This window comes from Metarhizium robertsii, assembly GCF_000187425.2.
Source record: "Metarhizium robertsii ARSEF 23 chromosome Unknown MAA_Scf_3, whole genome shotgun sequence".
Taxonomy (NCBI): domain Eukaryota; kingdom Fungi; phylum Ascomycota; class Sordariomycetes; order Hypocreales; family Clavicipitaceae; genus Metarhizium; species Metarhizium robertsii.
Window position 1 is genome coordinate 2,794,537 of NW_011942171.1, and position 17,465 is coordinate 2,812,001.

The following is a 17,465-nucleotide window of genomic DNA, read 5'->3' on the forward strand; positions in this document are numbered from 1 at the left end:
AGCGTTTTATCACTTGCACTCTTTATTTAGTTTTATCAGTTGATGTTTGCCATGGCCAGTGCCACGGTATGGCCTATACTTGTCAATTTTCATGGATGGTTTAATACAAAAGTCCACAGTATTGCATGAGCCTTGCCTTCCATTTACGATGAGAAGCCTGTATTGCCCAGTCGCTTCTGTGCTATATAATTTGTCAAAGTGCTTCAGCTGTCCGAGATTTGACTTCGTTGGTAGTTATATCCAGTAAGTGGTTGAGGAATGCCCTAATCGCAGCAAAAACCAGACGGCCCGGAGGTTGGAACCTTTCAGATGAGGGGGAAGGAGTGACCTGCTCTCATTGTTCCCTGACCTGCACATGTTGTTTTTTGGGTGGGGGGAGGGAGGGGGCTTGGGGTAGTTGCTGCCCGACAAGCGACGGAAGGAGCGTGCCGGCACGGGTGCAGGTGGCAGGTGGCTGACCGGTGGCTCCTCCGGGAGGTGGTGCTCGCCCCTCCCACATAAATGATTCGTCTGGCATGTGCGTTCGCTGCAGGACAACGTCGAATAGGCCGTCTCGCGAGATGCAGGAAGCAGCAAAACATTGCTGCCATCGAAAACCGCGCCAGGGCATCGACTTGACGTAGTAACTCGACTACCGACAGACGATCGTCCCAGGTCCTTGGCTGACTCGACGAGCCAGCGTAAGCCGGCAACCCACGGCCAAGACAAAGACAAGGACAAAGACAAAATGCCAACCATCTTCATCCACCGGAGATGCGGCCGGTTGGTCTGAGGTTGCGAAGACGGCCCTTTTGTCCTTGTTCCCTTTTGGCCCTTTGATCAAAATGTCAGGCGCCCTGGCTTCTTCTCGCCCATTCATTCCTCCCTGCTGCCACTACCACCGACCGTTAATTTGACATGTCAGGCCCGTGCAACGCCGAATCTTTTCGGATGTATCAAATACCATCCGGGCCGATGAGCTCACTCCTTTGGCAGAGTGCTTTTTGTTCTTGCTACTATTTCCCTTCAACGACATGGTTACGACTACGGAGTACGGAGGGAGCACTGGCATTCTGTTTTGATTGCCTCGACTGTCTCGGCTGTGACACAAGACCTGCAACCACTAGTAGGTAGGCACTGTACCCCAACACCCTGGCCTTGTTGGTGACAAACCCATGGCGTGCAGACAAGGCTAGAGTTTCTCATGTACTCCGTACTCCGTACGGGGAAAAGACAAAGGAGAACGACTGCCCCGGTCGCACTGTGACACAAGCTGGGCCGAGTACGAAACATCAGAACAAAGTGGAACAGGCGTCAGGCGCTTACGCTAGCTGATGGAGCAATAGCAAACATTCAAAACTGCTAGCACAGTGCAAACGGTACCACTGCGTTAGCAAAAGCCCGCCATGATCCGTCTGCTCGATTCTTGTGGTTGGCACGGGCTCCACGAGTGAATATTCGGCCCGCTAAACGACCATCGGAGTTGTCATTACCCCGTACAGCATTAATCATGGTGAAACCGGTCATTTGTGCTGGCCGACTCTCTGGCTCTCCGCCAACACCAAATCTCTTACCCCGGGCAGCTACCGTACATACTGTGGTCCACGAATGAGGCATTCATGCACGTGGTGTCTGAATGCGAATAGAACACACTCTGGGAGACAAGATTGTCATCGAGTATGCTACCCTAGAGGCCCGGAAGGGCGTCCGTACAGGTCGGCCTGTAACACTGATGCAATAAACATGGCATCAAAACCCTGGCCGTAAGTACCGGACTCCGTTGCTTCAATGTTGTTTGGTAATAACATATTTAATAATCCGTACACCGCGAGTACTGCATCCCTAATCCAAGGAGACTGGCAGTCAGGGCCATTTTCTCCCCCACCCATCCTTGTCACACCGGGGCACTGACAGCGGGAGCTATTACGACACCATGCATGGGCATGGTTTGGTGGCCGGCCCCCTCCCTCCTTTAGGGACAGGCATTGTACATACAGTAAGGCCAAGCTGGGTAGACAAGGGAGGGCCTGCATTGTAGTACCTCAATAATTTACGGGAGAGTTGGGTTGCTGATTGGGGATTGGCATTGACCTATTACCCAGCGTTTAAAGGGCATGACCTCACAGCTTCCGACTCGTCTTCAAAAGGCCGTGTGCCCTTCCCCTGCAAGAAGTCCCGACAGCTCGTCACCCTGGTATTATTTTGGATTAGTATTAGAGAATCAAAAGGAAAAAAAGAGGGTTTGATTTCTTTTTGGGTGCGATGTGGTTCCTAAAAGGACCGACACTATACTCACGCTCCATACAACTTAAGGACCGTCAAGCTATCCTGGGGACATTATCAAATCCGTCGGTAAGCCAATACGGACAGCAAACTTCGAATGTTCATCGACAAGAAAACGGTTGTGAGAGGTGCGCCACGCCGTATTGTTCCAAGGGCACTCCATACTGCAAACAGGGGATCGACGGCGCTGCCGTTAAGCAAGTTGCACAAGCGACGGCGTCGAGAGGACCGCAATCTACACCCCTGCAAGAAAGGCCACTCCACAAGCTTCCATATCACAGAACCTTGCTCGGCGCTGTCGCACCGGTTCGCGCCCATCATCCAGGTTTCTGGGACCAGACATTGCTGGAAACATTATTCGACGCCGTGTTAGTGGCTGGTGCATGAGCAAACAGCATCATTGTGCCATAAGACAAGAGGTTGCTATTTGGGCGGCAAGAACAAAGGAGAGTGCGATGCTCTCCCTGCAATTCAGCAGGCAAAATATGGATTCTCTTGATTGCCACTGGAGTCGAACTCTTTGCGCCTTCTTGTCTTCCTCTGTTACCATATGTGAGGTTCGGGCTTCAGGCTGCATCACTGCATCACTGCATCACGACTGCATCACCCCTGGCAGCCCTCCCCCACGCCGTTGAACATGTTTCACAAGTCGGAGAAGACGTCGTTGATGGCGTTCCCGATAATTATCGCGGGGACTAGGCACTCCTGGCAGAGGGTATTCTCACGAGCGCAAACACAGTCACATTTGCGGCGGAACTGGCCTCCATAGTAAATCCCTGACGGCTTGGTAGGCTTCGATCTAAAGTCTACCACCAGTGGTGTCGCTACCAAGGACATGGCAAAAGAAGTCGCCCAGAATTGTTAGGGTTGACATGCTAGCACCGAGTCTTAATGAGCCAGCTCGAACAGTGTCTCATCCACCACCAATCTAAGCCATGATGACACTGACGAAGAAGAGATAGCTCACCAAGAGTTCAACGAGGTGTCCGCTAAGACTAGTCGAGGGCAACAGGAGTATCTCCCATTGGCCTGGATACGAGCGGGTGGGAGTTCCCCAAGCCACCAGCAGCCCCATGCATGTCCAAGCCGACGGTAGTTGCACCTCGTCGTTCCAAACAAGTCAGCGAAGCCCGGACCCGTGCAGCGCCAGTGGTGATTTGAGGCCTCGCTCGGGGGAATTCCAGCATCCACTTGGCGGTTGACAGCAGCAGGAGAGGAGCCAGTACCGGAGTTTGCTGCGACTTCAACTGTCCGGAGCGCCAGGACCAGGAGCGCCGAACATTGAACGCAGAACCCTGGTCCACCTGAAGACGTGAAGAGGGGCACATGGAGTATGGAACTAACTGGGGATCAAGCAATGTTGGAGTAATAGAGTGGAGGAGGATATTCTCGAGTGGCCGCCGCCCCGGACACTCCATACACACCCAGGACCCAGGCCAACAGGATCCAAGCAATCAACGCTTGCGCCGTCTCGTGCGATTTTCAAAGGCGGAACGAGGACGTCTCCGAGAGGTCCATTGTCTTGCCATTTTCGGCAGTGGCAGTTTTGGGTGTCCATCTCGGTGCCGTAATTTAAACATGCCTGTGGGCTAGGAGTAGCTCTAGCTCTAGACGCGGCATGTCAACATATGTCCCTCGGCCTGCAGAAGCTCCTAGACATATCTTAGTTGCCCTCGCGAGTATAATAGCTCCCCACTCGCCTACCCCTCAACGGGGAGGGTAAAGGGAAAGGGAGCGAGAGCGAGAGTGAGAGCGCGAGAGGAGAAGGACGACATTGAAGAGTATAATAATCACGCCTATTTCTATTTCTGTTCGCCATTGGGGCTTGACGCTTCACCTCTGTTTGCACAACGTCCGTCGCCGTTACATTTTGTCCATTGCCACAAACTACAAGCTAATTTGGTACCAGGGGTCACTCAAGGCAGCCCTTGCATCCAGCGTCACATAAACATTGAGAGCTTGCTTGGGCAAAATGGGAGCTTTCTGCCATCAGACAAGGCTTGCTGCAGTTCGAATACCCGAGAAGAGCAACGAGACGCTGAAGCTTGTCAAGAATGCTGTAGCTCCAAAACCTGCTGAATTCGTAAGTCTATTTGGTTTCCTCATGCTATGTGTCTGTCTGGTGGGCGATATAAAAGGCATATATCTTAGCTGCGGCGGAGGCTGTTTTCTTTTTCTTTTTCTTTTGCCCGTGGGCTCTCGAGGCTAACGACATCTCCCTTCCCTCACGGGCATGCAGCCGTTATTCTCCCGACTTCCGCCAGAGCTTCGTCTGAAAATATGGAATCTAACTCTGCCCTCTTTGAGGCTGGTGTCGATACACTGCGGCGCCGAATCACCATCGCTCTGCAATCCGCAATCCCGTACCACCACCACCTCATTTACTGGATGCACTTCAAATGCTGCGATTCCCGTCAACATGCATGTGTGCGCCGAGTCTCGAGCCGAAACATTCAAGAGTTTCCGGTTCGCCTTTGGTTTCGTGCGCACCCCAGGACATATCATCTTTAATCCGGAGAGCGACATTCTCTACTTCGGACCTCGAGAGGGATACATGGCTGCTGATGCTCAATTCCATACTTGCATGTCAATGTGTGACCCGTCGCAGTTGGCTCTCGTGCGCCGAATTGCCATTAGCGATGCTCTGTTCTGGGTTGACGAGATGTACAGCTCCATGGCGGCCGCGAGCCTTACAACCAACGTCATCAAGCAACTGGCATCACGAATGCCCGCATTGGAACAAATCATATTCGTGCCCCGTGAACAAGACGAGGCGATTCAACCAGCCTTCACAGAGGAGCGAATGGCGCGCCAGATTCAAATGGCCATGCATACTGTCTGCCAACAAGACTCGCACTGGCGTCCACCGCCGTGGACAATTGTGTCTTTGCAGACACTAAAGACAGCCTGCGGATGAAGTCGCCAAGTCTGATGAGATACCTGTACAAAAGCAAAAGTGTGCTGTTGAGTCAAGCTGAGACAACCCGGTCCATCCCTTGACTCACCAAGCTACATACATACGTACGGAGTAGTACTCTGTACTACTGCAGAGATTGAAGTGTGGTGGTTTGACCATGGCTTTTTGACAGGAATTATCCGGTTTACAAAGATGGGCAATTAGATCGTCACCAATCCTCGCCCCCCGTCACCTCCACCATTTCCCTCCCCCCTTCCTCCCGCCGCCCGTGACACACGACATCCCTCCCCCCCCTGCGTCTGAGTCTTTCCACCAAGGTTGGAGTCGGATGTCTCTAGAGACCTCAGACACGCATACGCAGATGGCAGAACCACGGCTACTTGTGCTTGTTGCATACCAACATCCATGCATACGATACCACGCTCGACATTGATAACGGGAGGAGGCGAATTGCAGTGGAACAATTGCACCTGGAATGAGCCTGTAATAGCCAGGCGCCAGACGAGCGCCGCGGCTTCCTTAATTCGCAGCCATGCGCATGATTTAATTGACGCTTGCCACGATGGCATTGAGGAGAGAGGAACATGATTATAGGAAGGCAGGGAACGATCCTGGAAGGAGGGAAAAGACAAATATCAAGTCTGGTGTTTTAGCAGAACAAAGGAAAAAAAACTTCATTTGTTTCCATCTCATTTCATTATTCGTCTTGGGATATCTAAAAACGCCTATCAACATGGCAAGGCGAGCGGCAAACAGCTGTCAGGCTGGCCTGTATTTTCTCTCGCAAACATGCAATGAAATCATTTATTTCATGCATCGATCCAGTTACTTGTGACTAATAATATTCTGCATCTAAGTCAAATGGTTATTAAAAACCTCGGCGTTCCTCGTTGCCTGCTTACTTTTGCTCACGGTTGAGCCGCATGATTGCTCCGTGTTTGACACCAGGTTACTTACTTGTTTCGGACATTAGACATGGGATAACTGACTTGGTGAGGAGAGGAGCAGGGGGGTGCTCCATTGCGATTCTTTTAAATCAGGACGAACGCACGGCCCTGCATGAGAAACCTGTGATGATGAGATGAGCCGGAAAAGTGGCTGGATCGACGCTTGCTGACTTTTGCACCCCCCTCTTCCCTCCCCCCCCCCCCCCCCCCAAGGGGCGCATGCAGCTTTCGTCATGCATAAAATCTCCGAGTACTGACTGGACCACACGCACTCTATCCATGTACCAGGAAAGCGTTAGCTTCGAAACCTCTGTTTTACTTGCCGATTCTTGCATTTTTTTTTTCTCCTTCCGGGCGTCTTGCGAATCGGCGATATTAACGTGCATCTGTTTCTGCGTCAATTTCTTTTTTTAATGTTCAAATCACACCCGTCTCGTCTGGATGCTACGTTATTCTTGGAACATTGTTTAGAAGAGACAATTCATATCGTGGGTGTCAACAGGCTGTCAACTTTTACGGGGCCTGTCCCGTGTCTGGAGCGTCATGAGGCAGTCAATTTGTCGTGCAGAAATACTGTTGCCTAGCCAGAAGTGTCTCCCAAAAGCAGCATACGAAAAAGAAAGCGTCTCAGCTACGGTACGTAGTGGTTTGGAAGCTATGGAAGCTAATTGACGACAGGATGTACCCATGCCTTCCTTTTGCAAAATGTAGGGCTATGACGTTCAATTCAACTATAAGTCACTCTTGAGATACCCTAATGACGATCTTCGCTCGGTAGTGTCCCCGGCTGGATGGTCTGGACTGCCTTCTTCCTCTGATATTGTGACAACATTTCACGGTCAAGATGTGGTCGGATGAGGGCGGTGATGGTGTGGGTGCCAAGATGTTTCCCATCCTGCGAGACTCGACGTTTGGCAAGTCGTGCTGGGCAAATTTAACGTTGGGGGCCATCCATACGAACTAACCAAGCCGTCGTAAGTAAAGGTTTGTTACAACTGCTGGCTTTAAGGGAATAAAATAAAAACCTAGCTTGATATAGCTCGGTGACAGCTTCATCGACATGACGTCCGGCCGCGAGAGCTAGATCCTATACAAATTTCTGCACCGAAGAAGAGGGTGATGCCGTGACTTGGACCGTTATTTATGCTCCCATACCAATCCCTTTCCGACGACCCTTGAGAAGTGCCTCAAGCGCTTGACCTACCGCTGGTAGATCTCCAAGCATCGTAAGGTGGCCCCTCTCCGTGCTGACTCTGCCTGAACGGACGATGGAATACCCTGCGGGCAGCATAGCTTCTCGTGCAAGAACAACTCCGTCTCCGGGGCGAAAAACCAAATCGTCATAAGCATCTGCGCAAGGTATAGCCTCTCGTCCTGCTACTTGGGCTGCGTATACGGTTGGAATTGTCTTCCCGTACAGAACGGCGTGTGGCGGATAGGCATTGGATGATTCAAGTTTTTCAGAGTGTGCCAGCTCAGATCGAAATTTACGAGTAGCAGCAAGCGTCCGTCTGAGGTACTTCAGATATCGTTCTTGATCTATCGTCAAAGTATTCCGAGCACCTGAGGGAGGCGACGGTGAACGCGGTGGAGATGGGAGCGGAGCGACTGCGTGATAGTGGGTCTCACTGGTGGTAGAAACAATGTTTTGGGTCTCATGAGCCTCCGGCGCTTTTTTCGTCTTGAGAAGCGAATTCGGAAATAGAGAAGACAATGGAGACGTTAATCCCTGTTGCTTGTCACGACTATATGGCGGTAGAGCTGGTGCCACACAGGGACTAAGACGCCACTTGACCCAATCATCAGCATTGAAAAAGTCAACTGGGTATGACTCTCCAGTTTCTTTGTCGATGAAGCAGAAACCATCATCGGGAAGCAGTACAAATGATGTACGAATCGAGAAATTAACTTGTGCGGTTAGCAGCTTCTCGTTGAAGAGGACTGCGTCACCATTGCGGAATGGTCCTAGGATGTTGATACATCTTTGAGGAACTCCGGCGTAGAGTACGCCTGCAAAAAGATGTGGCTGGAGGTTAACAGCATGTCTTGTGATGAGTCCACCTAGACTGTGAGCGATGACGATAGCTCCACGAGACTCTGGGGGTGTCCCAGGCATATTAGACGGCAACTTTGCAAGGAACTCCTGTAATCTCTTTGATGATAAGGCAGGGCTCAGCCGCCAATCATATCCGTAGTCCCATATTCGGAGAGTTCCATTGCGTACATTTGGAGAAGACCGGAGTCTCTTGAAAAGCTTTCGTGAAACATCCACCGGGCCGATATGTTTGAGCATACCCGAAGGAATGATGCGTTCCTCCATAGTTTCTTCATCCTCATCCTCTAGGCCTACTTCTAGGTTTGCTTTGCGCATGTTGAAGCCCAGCTTAACCGGAGCCCAAAGTTGCTGGTGTGGCGGCTCCGCTGATCGAAGCACGGAGCCACGATAGCCCCCCAAGATAACTACATCACCGGTGAGATCTTCCAAGACACGATCCATCGCCACCGGCGAAGTGCTTGACTTAGGTAGCACCTGACTCGGTTGTGCAATGGGTACATCTGGACCAATATCTGGCTTTTGTCGACTAAGTGTGTTTTCTTCAGTCGAGCTCGAAAACAGGGCGTTGAGTGAAATTGATGACATGCGGGACGCTGCCTGCAAGCGTGGAAAGCTGGGCATCTTGAAGTTGGGTACGTCTGGAAGGCTATCTTTGATGGCCATGAACCGGATATTGACCATTTCTCGGACATCGCTGAATCTATTGTCATCTCCTAGAGAAGACTGTCTTGACAAGCTGTGGTAGAGGAGGCTTTCGTCGGAGGTAACGCGTCGCAGCACGGGAGGCCGTGGCCGCGAACTGGAGGACAAACTGGTCCTTGATGCGGTAGAAGGTAGTGGCATGTGTGTATCGTTCTGCTCAATCTCTGCATAGTGCCCGACGCTATGGACAGGGTTGGTTGTGGATGCTTGGGTCAGTGTAAAGGACCTAGGACGAGGGCGATTTGCCAACTTGGAGCTTTGATTTAGACTATTTTTGTGGTCTCCCGTGAAATTTGAAAGAAAAGAAGTTGGCAAAGAAGGTAAGAGATTGCCGTGGCCGGTGAGAGATGGGAACGCCTTTTGGAGTTTCTTAAAAGCTTCTTGTCCAGTGGATCGTGAACGATGTTGTCTCGTCGGGCTGAATGCGGACCCGAGCACCCCTCGGGTTTGTCGCGAACGAGATGTGTCTTTGCTGATGGCAAAGTCTTTTGGCCTTGAAACCCATGGCGAAGGCATTGGTAGCTGATCTGGTGTTTGAGAGCTGGATTCGGCCAAGACTTGGCCATCATCCACCACCTCGTCTCTTAGCCGGGAACTTTTGGCTATTTCCGATAGCGTCCCAACGTCAGGACTGTAATTATCTTCGCGTTCATCCTCTTCATCGCCCTCGATAATCGCGCTGTCAAAATACCCACCCCCAGGTACCCGTTCAAGAGCTGCTGCCTTCTCCGCCGCTGGAGTCTGAGCAGATGTCAGATGGCTGGCCGCAGCGCTAATGGCTGGTTGAAGAGCAGCCTGCGCCTCATCTTGGTCTTCAATAGAGGCCTCATCGGACAAGTTAGCCTCTTCAAGACCATCTGGGATATCATCCACTTGTCTTCCCTCAGCAGCGGAGGCCGACACTTGTGATGGCATCCTAGCCGCCTCATCCGGCCGCGGGAGATTTAGCTGATTTGTGATGCTCATATTTGCCAACAAGCTGGTGTGATTTTGAAGATTGCGCGGAGACAAAAGCGGGAAACTCGACGGAGCCAATCCAATGCCGTCTGAGAGGCCAATTCAAGTCGACGACAGCATGAAGGCTGTCACTCAGTTTTCGCGACGTTCAAAGGCTACGCACAACCAATGAGAGTGCTCCGTTGTTTATCATTGCAGGGGGTCGATAACTGCTTCGCTTCCAACGTTGCCTAGGTATAACTAGACTGATTCTTCCAATTGAAGAAGCTGATCCGAGTATAAAAACAGACAATGTAGGGGCGAAACGGAAGACTTTTGGCCGGGAAGGAAGGAAGGAATTGAAGGATAAGCACGAGAAGACCGTGTGTTATGGGCGACAAAGCCACCCACCACCAGCTGGGCGACAAGGCTCTCTATGTGCAGGCTTCAAGCTAGTGGATCTCGGGTAAGGCGAAGAGCCGTTGGCTGTGTCGGCGTCATAATCAACACCGTATCCTTCTCTTTCTTGCCGGCTACAGCGGAAACCCGGCGCGGATGGGTCTATCTGGGCTGAACTGCATTGGGCTCTGCTAGGGCCAGGGTAGCTGTTGGAGCATAAGCCAGAGTCAGTTTACTAGCCCAGACTGGATAGAATTCGTTGTTCCAAAAGTCCGGTGCACCCGAACAAGGCAACACCCGAACCCAATGCGAAAACACTCGCCATTTTATTTTTCGTTCCGTTTTGAAGCCGCCTTCTGGCCAATTCATGGATGGCATAGCAGCCCCCCCCAGAGCGATGGATGAAGCCTGAGAGTAGGCTGTGTGGCGACGACGCGATAAATGGCCTCCAGCAGCCCATTGATCGCTGCCAGCTGATTTCGTTGACGTCGTCTGACGTTGAGACAAGAGTTGAACATGCAAGGGCCAGCCTTGCAGGCCCGCCTCGCCTGCAATTTGGGTGCTTGGCGTATGGCCCCTGTAATCATCCAGAGGTGTTTGCGTTCCTACAATTCATTGTCTTGGTTTGTCGTGCGATACTCGTCCATTGCATGTGATAATGGTCTTCAACTCTGTGGGGTTCTTCCGACCATAGCCACCGGCGCCGCTGGTCTTTTTGGTATTGTTCTCCGTGTTGTCAGCACATTTGTATGTCCAAACCATACCCAATGATGTGGGACCCTCTCTTCTACTCAAGTCACAGATGCTTGGTGTCGATGCACGTCGTGGATCCTACTTTGCAATCAGGGCTTCTGGCGTCGGTGGTGAAGCAATCGCAGTGCAATAGGGCTGGCCAAATGGTGTTGGGGTCAACAGTATGGATTCCAACCTCATCAGGATCGGCTTACTTACCTACCTAAGTACGTACTTAAGTACCTAGGTAGTTGGCAGTCGCAACTCAGTCTTCCCAAGCGCCGACGCAAGCTGCGAAACTGGAAGGCGGGAAGGAGCGCACAGTACGGTCAAGGTAGACTTCCCCTCAATGAAGCTTGAGGCAAGAGCCGGTCATGGTGTCACCTTACGACTGTGCAAACGGGGCACTCCGTTGGCTGCGGCGTTCCTTCCCTTGGACCTCTATTACTGCTGTGCCTGAAAGTCCGGCTCCGGACCCGACAGTCTCCGCCGTTCCCCAACGTCATTCATTGATTCGCCGATCTAGCTGGCCCAGCTTGGCCCGGACGACACACACCCTCTCTCCATGCTCAGGAAGAACACCACGCTTGACGAACATTGAAGAGCGGCACCGATCATTCAACATTTGGCAATAACCTTAAGCCCGGACAAGGCCTCTTTGTGCTCTCGCCCCAGTTTCATTGACGGGAACCGATTCAAGCAGTATAGTCCATCCAATTGTGCCAGCCCAGGTTGTCTCCGACCCCTCGCTCGCTCACCGTTACCAAGTACTCGACCATGACTACACTTGTGCCCCGAGCGCCATACAGCGACGCCGAGCTGACGACACTCTACCCGCCTCAGCTCCGCCTCCATCAAGTCCAGATCCTCCTACGCCATGGTGAGCGTACGCCGGTCAACGCGCGGTTCACGAATACTGGCCTGGCACCATTCTGGCCATACTGCTCTGCAATGAGACAACTCCGTAATGCCGTTCTCGACCCCAACACGGACCGCTTTTCAGTATTGGAGTGGAAGAGACGGCTCGAAACCATGGGGCCAGACGATGCTCCCGTAATGGCATCCGGGCCAAGCGGCGAATTGGATGATATTTGCGACATGGGAATGTTGACAGATCGCGGCCGTGCCACCACGTTCCAGCTTGGGCAAAGGCTCCGCAAGCTCTATGTCGACCAGCTTGGCTTTCTGCCTGCCGGCGTCAAAAACACCGACTTTATCTATCTCCGATCTACGCCTATCCCTCGTGCCCTAGAATCATTGCAACAGACTCTCAATGGACTATATCCATTGCACACCCGTGCCGAGAACTTCTCTCCGCCGACCATCATCTCTCGAGCTCTCGCGGACGAAACCTTATACCCCAATGACTCCAATTGTCGCCGGTTTGCCGCCCTGGCTCGAGCCTTCGCACAGCGGGCTGCAGACCGGTGGAACGACTCAGAAGACATGACCTACCTCAACGCAAAGATTGGAAAATGGATGCCAGATGAAAGCCCCAAAGTTGCGGTGGATTCACGCCCTCGGCTGAGCGGCATCATGGACACCGTCAATGCGACCTTTGCGCATGGCCCAGAGACAAAGCTTCCCAAGGAATTTTACGACCCCAAAGTCAAACATATCCTGGAAAAGATTGGTGTAGAAGAGTGGTACTCTGGGTACAAGGAGAGCGAGGAGTATAGAACACTTGGTATCGGCGCTTTGCTCGGCGACATCGTCTCGAGGATGGTCGAAAGTGCCGAAGATTCTGCCAACACTGACAACGACTTGAAGCAGCAGTCCAACACACCTCCCAGAGTCCGCCTCGGCCTCAGCGGATGTCACGACACAACTCTCGCCGGCGTTCTCGCCAGCCTGGGCGCTTTCAACGAAGAGGCATGGCCCCCATTCACCAGCCACGTTGCAATTGAGCTCTTCCAGCGTACAGGAACCAACAGTGCATCGTCAAGTCAATCGTGGTGGTCCTCCATTTTCAGTGGTTCGAATTCAAACAGCATCGGTCGCAAACCCTCTCCCGAATTGAGTGAGCGAGAAAGGAAGCGGCTACAGGGCTACTACGTCCGTCTCCGCTACAACGACAGACCTGTTACTATCCCCGGATGCAAGATCGCAGGCAAACACCTCGATGGTGACGAATCCTTTTGCACCTTGGTAAGCCCCCTTGCATATTTAACAGTCCCAAGTCCTTGCGAACTAACCCGCCCGGCAGGAGGCATTCAAGTCCATAGTAGATAAATTCACACCCCGTAACTGGAAGCAGGAATGTCGTTTGAATATCAAAGCTTCGGCTTTCCCTGCAAAACCCGAACCCGCTGGCTATTGAGACCTGACTTTAGAATACTGGCGTGTTGTTGTAGTGCCCTGCATGATGAAGGACTATTTGGGGCACATGTCACGATGTCTTTCTGTTGAATTGAAGGCTGTCTTTCCCTCTTTTTTTTATCTTCATCATGATATATGGCGTTGGGTGGTTTCATCTTAAGATACTGATATTTACGGGCATTGGCATCAAATACAGGCAGCACTAAGAGCAGATGAAGTACGAAGCTAGATATGAGCTCAGGATAGAACCCGGCACCAAGTACAGATGTTGTCTGATGTTAAATACTTTGGAGAATTAGATTCACGAGGACCTTTCCTTGAAAAACAAGGTAAACCGTGTGGACCCCGAAACATTGCTTCTGCATTCAGTACTGTCACTACTTCTACCACTATAGGTCGCACTTTTGTTTTCCCTTCCCGCTTTCCCATCTTGTATAGGCGAAAGCCACTCCCAAATACCGAGTATCTATCCGCTTCTCGCGCAGACACATATTAATCTTTGCACTCCACCTTTTCCAATGATCATGCCAACAGCCGCTGCACGAGCTGGCGAATCCTTTTGCCTGGCCACGGCTCTCCTTGCGTGAAACGTTGCCGTGTTTAATGCTCTTCTGTAGTCTACCTCAACGGGGTAGCTAAATTGGAGGAAATAAAGAATAAAATCATCATATACTGACAAAGAATAATTATCAAAAGTAAAGACAAATAAGCGTATGAAAAGGTAATTGTGTGTGCAGAAATGGCCCAGCTGGAGTGATTTTTCAAAAGGAAAAAAAGAATAATTCAGAATAATAAAAAAAAGTATGAAGACTCCACCAGAGAAATTATAACGATTAAGCCAAATGATCAGTCCCCTTCCCTGGTCATGGTATAATATGGTGTCTAAGTTGCTTAGACACGATTGAAATAATTAGTTGGCCACTTCTTCTTCTACCCATCCATTAAGACCACCTTGAATAGCAAGGCCGAAGCCTGTGCCTCCCAATCCACCAAAGCTGGACTGATACTGATGGCCACGTCTTTCTCCGTCACTGCCGTTACTACCAGCCAAGCTATTTGGACTATTGCCGCCATTCTCGAAGCCAGGGGCAAGCACAGGCAAACTGACAGCCCGGCTGTGAGAACCACGGGCATTGCCTGGGGCAAGAAGTCCCCCGATAGTTGTGGCACCAGACGAAGGAGCATTTGGACCGTAGCTGTTGGAGATGGAGGCAGATTGGCCGTGTCCGCCTAGGGATCCTTGCTGTGGGATGTCGAGACCTAGCTCATTAGGAGAGGATTGGGCCGTGTTGAAGAGTAAGTTCTGCTGCAAAGACAGGTGCTGGTGTTGCTGTTGGTGCTGCTGTTGATGAGCCTGTTGAGACAACTGGCTCAAGTACATTGTAAGAGGGTTGCTCTGGGCGTTGAACAATGTAGCAGATTGCTGAGGTGTCGAGCCATTCGGTGGCGAGCCGCTGTTCTGGGAACCGCCTGGTGGAGGAGAAGCAACCCCCTCAGGACGAGGAGACTGGCCCTGCTGCTGCGTCTGTCGAGGGGGGTTTCCACAGCGGTCCTTGCCAAAGTTTACCTTGAACTTCTTGTATTCATCCCTGCCACGAATCGCCTCAATTGCCTTGATTGCGTTGGCAATGTTTGTGAAGTTGACAAAGGCACAGCTCTTTTCGCGAAGCGTGTTTACAAGCTCGATTTCTCCATATTCAGAGAAGTCCTGACGAAGACGGTCTTCAGTCCAAGTCTCGTCTAAATTACCTATATAAACGTTTCGAGATGCACCACCGCTGACAGCCAGGGCAATTGCTGGTGGAAGTGCGCCGGAGTGTTTCCCCCAACCAATCTTAAGTCTGCGATTGTGTATCATTAGGCCTTGGAGATTGCTCAGCGCATAAAATGATGCCGCGGCCGTTGGATCAATGAAGGTAACGAAGCAAATGTGCTTATCAGGAATATATCGAATGTGGTGCAGCAAACCCCCACGAACAACGTTGCAGATTTCCTCAATAGTCGTTTCCGGGTGGATGTTACCCAAGTAAATCGTACGGTTGCCTAGGTTGTTGATTCCTCCGGCAGTGGTTGCTACGGCGGCTGCAGCGACGGATTGCTGTGCAAGAGCATTGGAGATCAGGTCACGATCGGCACCGGTCAACATATGCGCATAGCCAGGGGCAATGCCTAAATACTGCGCAGCGTTCTGTTGCTGTGTCTTAGAGACATAGGCGCATCTGTCTTTGCCATAGTAGACACGACGAGGAGCCTGCCACTTCGCTTCTTGCGGAAGTTGAGAGACTGCCTTGATGGCATTGGCTATGGATAGGTAGTGGACGAATGCGATGTTCTTTTCCCGCACAATCTTGACTGTGTCGATGGCACCAAACTTGCCCAGGTCTTCACGAAGTTCCTCGTCAGATACATCCTCAGGCAAGTTGCCCAAGTAGACATTTCGTGAGGCGCCGGACTGCTGAACAGCCAGTGCAACTGAATTGGGGACCTGAGATGGCTTGCCCCAGCCCACCTTAATATCCTGACCTTTGATGCAGAGCTTTTTCAAGATTGCATCAGAGTGGAAGTGTGTCGCAGAACTGGCGTCGAGGAACGAGATAAAAGCACAGTTCTTGTCAGGCAAGAGACGAACTGACTCAATTTGACCGCTTCGAACGTGGCCAAGGATTTCCTCGGCGGAGGTGTCCTGGGGAATGTTGCCAAGATAGACTGTCCGACTGGAGCTACTCACGACAGAAGATCCCAAAACAGGGGAAGCGGGCTGCATTGCCGATTGCATGTTGAAACCTCCAGTAGGGGACTGGGGAGGGTAGAACTGAGGGGCGCCATACGTGGACGGCGACACCATGGCCTGATATGACTGAGGCGAAATATTTTGTTGAACAGGGCTAGAGACACCCCCGCTATGCTGAGTGTTATTTCCCCCTTGCTGCTGGCTCTGTTGGAAAGCAGACAAGCTTTGGAACTGAGGGCTGCTTCCAAAGGCGGCTGGGCTTCCGGGCTGAAAGGGGCTTCCAAGCAGAAGCTGCGAGGGGAGGAGAGGAGTAAATTGCATATCGAACGCAGTGCCAGGTGTAGTCATGTCGTTTGCATTGGGAGATGCAGCTTGATTTTGATTCATGGACTGAGTGTTGAGAGACGGAATGTTGCCGCGACGGGGGTGACGGTCAGCAAATCCAGATATGTTGGACGTAAAGGCACCGTGAGAGAATCCAGTGTCGCTATTAGAAGGCTTTGATACGTGGCCTTGAAATCGGCCGTTTGAATTTGCATTAGCACCCTGGCCAATGTGCCCGTTGAGGTCCTGCATGCCAAGCAGATGAGGGGGGACAAGAGAGTCCCGCCCGACTTGCGATAGAACAGCCGTTTTGAAAGACAAATGTGCCCCGTTCAAGGCACGCTCAAGGTCGAGAGGTGGGAATAGAGGTGCGAGAGATAGCCTCGATATCCTAATGTGACTCGACTTGGTCGGTTATCGGGAAGCTGAGAGAGCTGGCTTCACAAGGGATTTGGCAGATGAATGGGCCTGTTGTTGATTGAAGCAAAAAACGAAAGTAGCGTGAGAGGAGCAAGAAATATTAAACTGAAGGTGAACAAAATATATAGTCAATGGCTCTGGAATACGAAAGCCGCATGTATGTAAAGTAATTCTGTTCGAATAAAGAGGATACTGGTCTGAAGGATACGCCGAGTAGAGGTATCAAAGTGTTCTGGACACCTAGGGGCGAAATCGTTTCTGGGACGTAAAGCCCGGCTGCTGAAATGAGCGTGAAGATGGCAAGCAACTTGTGTGTCAAGGCAAAAGTCGTCCGAATTAGGGACACGGAATATAGCCGGTCAAAGCATACAGCCGAATGTTGAAGCGAGAGGTCGAGCTAGAACGATTACGTCGAAGAGATGGTGCGCAGAAGACGAAAGCTGTTGAGACGTGGATTTGGTCTTTGTTCGTGGCCAAGGAATATGGAACCAAGGAGTCGAACGACGGGGGGGCGCGGCCAACGGCGGCAAACCAATGAAGGAAATTAAAAGTGACAAAATAGGCGAAACGAGTGTCAAAAAGATGAAGAAGATTGGCGTCTCAAAAGAAAATGTGCAAAAAGAACTGCATCTGGAGCAAAATCACCCACAGAGAGACCAATTTTGACGGTCGGAGGAGAGAAAGAGATTGGAGCACGAGAGCTGGCAGAGGCGCGTAAAT

The 17,465-nt window shown here is 51.4% G+C and overlaps 4 protein-coding genes across 4 annotated transcripts; 2 read left to right on the plus strand and 2 right to left on the minus strand.

Annotated features, from left to right (window-relative positions):
- Nucleotides 1-4,681: 4,681 nt before the first annotated feature.
- Nucleotides 4,682-5,179, plus strand: MAA_03569 (uncharacterized protein; the record flags this gene model as incomplete). The annotated part of the gene is made up of 1 exon (XM_007821567.1): nt 4,682-5,179. The coding sequence occupies one exon, from the start codon at nt 4,682-4,684 to the stop codon at nt 5,177-5,179; it is 498 nt and encodes a 165-aa protein (XP_007819758.1).
- Nucleotides 5,180-7,267: 2,088 nt separating this feature from the next.
- On the minus strand, nt 7,268-9,850 carry MAA_03568 (phosphatidylcholine-sterol O-acyltransferase-like protein; the record flags this gene model as incomplete). Its single annotated transcript, XM_007821566.1, has 1 exon — nt 7,268-9,850. The coding sequence occupies one exon, from the start codon at nt 9,848-9,850 to the stop codon at nt 7,268-7,270; it is 2,583 nt and encodes an 860-aa protein (XP_007819757.1).
- Nucleotides 9,851-11,728: 1,878 nt separating this feature from the next.
- On the plus strand, nt 11,729-13,271 carry MAA_03567 (Histidine phosphatase superfamily, clade-2; the record flags this gene model as incomplete). The annotated part of the gene is made up of 2 exons (XM_007821565.1): nt 11,729-13,099; nt 13,158-13,271. 2 exons carry the CDS (start codon nt 11,729-11,731, stop codon nt 13,269-13,271), a joined length of 1,485 nt encoding a protein of 494 aa, XP_007819756.1.
- Nucleotides 13,272-14,180: 909 nt separating this feature from the next.
- Nucleotides 14,181-16,577, minus strand: MAA_03566 (ENTH/VHS-domaining containing protein; the record flags this gene model as incomplete). The annotated part of the gene is made up of 1 exon (XM_007821564.1): nt 14,181-16,577. One exon carries the CDS (start codon nt 16,575-16,577, stop codon nt 14,181-14,183), a length of 2,397 nt encoding a protein of 798 aa, XP_007819755.1.
- Between the last annotated feature and the right edge of the window lie 888 nt (nt 16,578-17,465).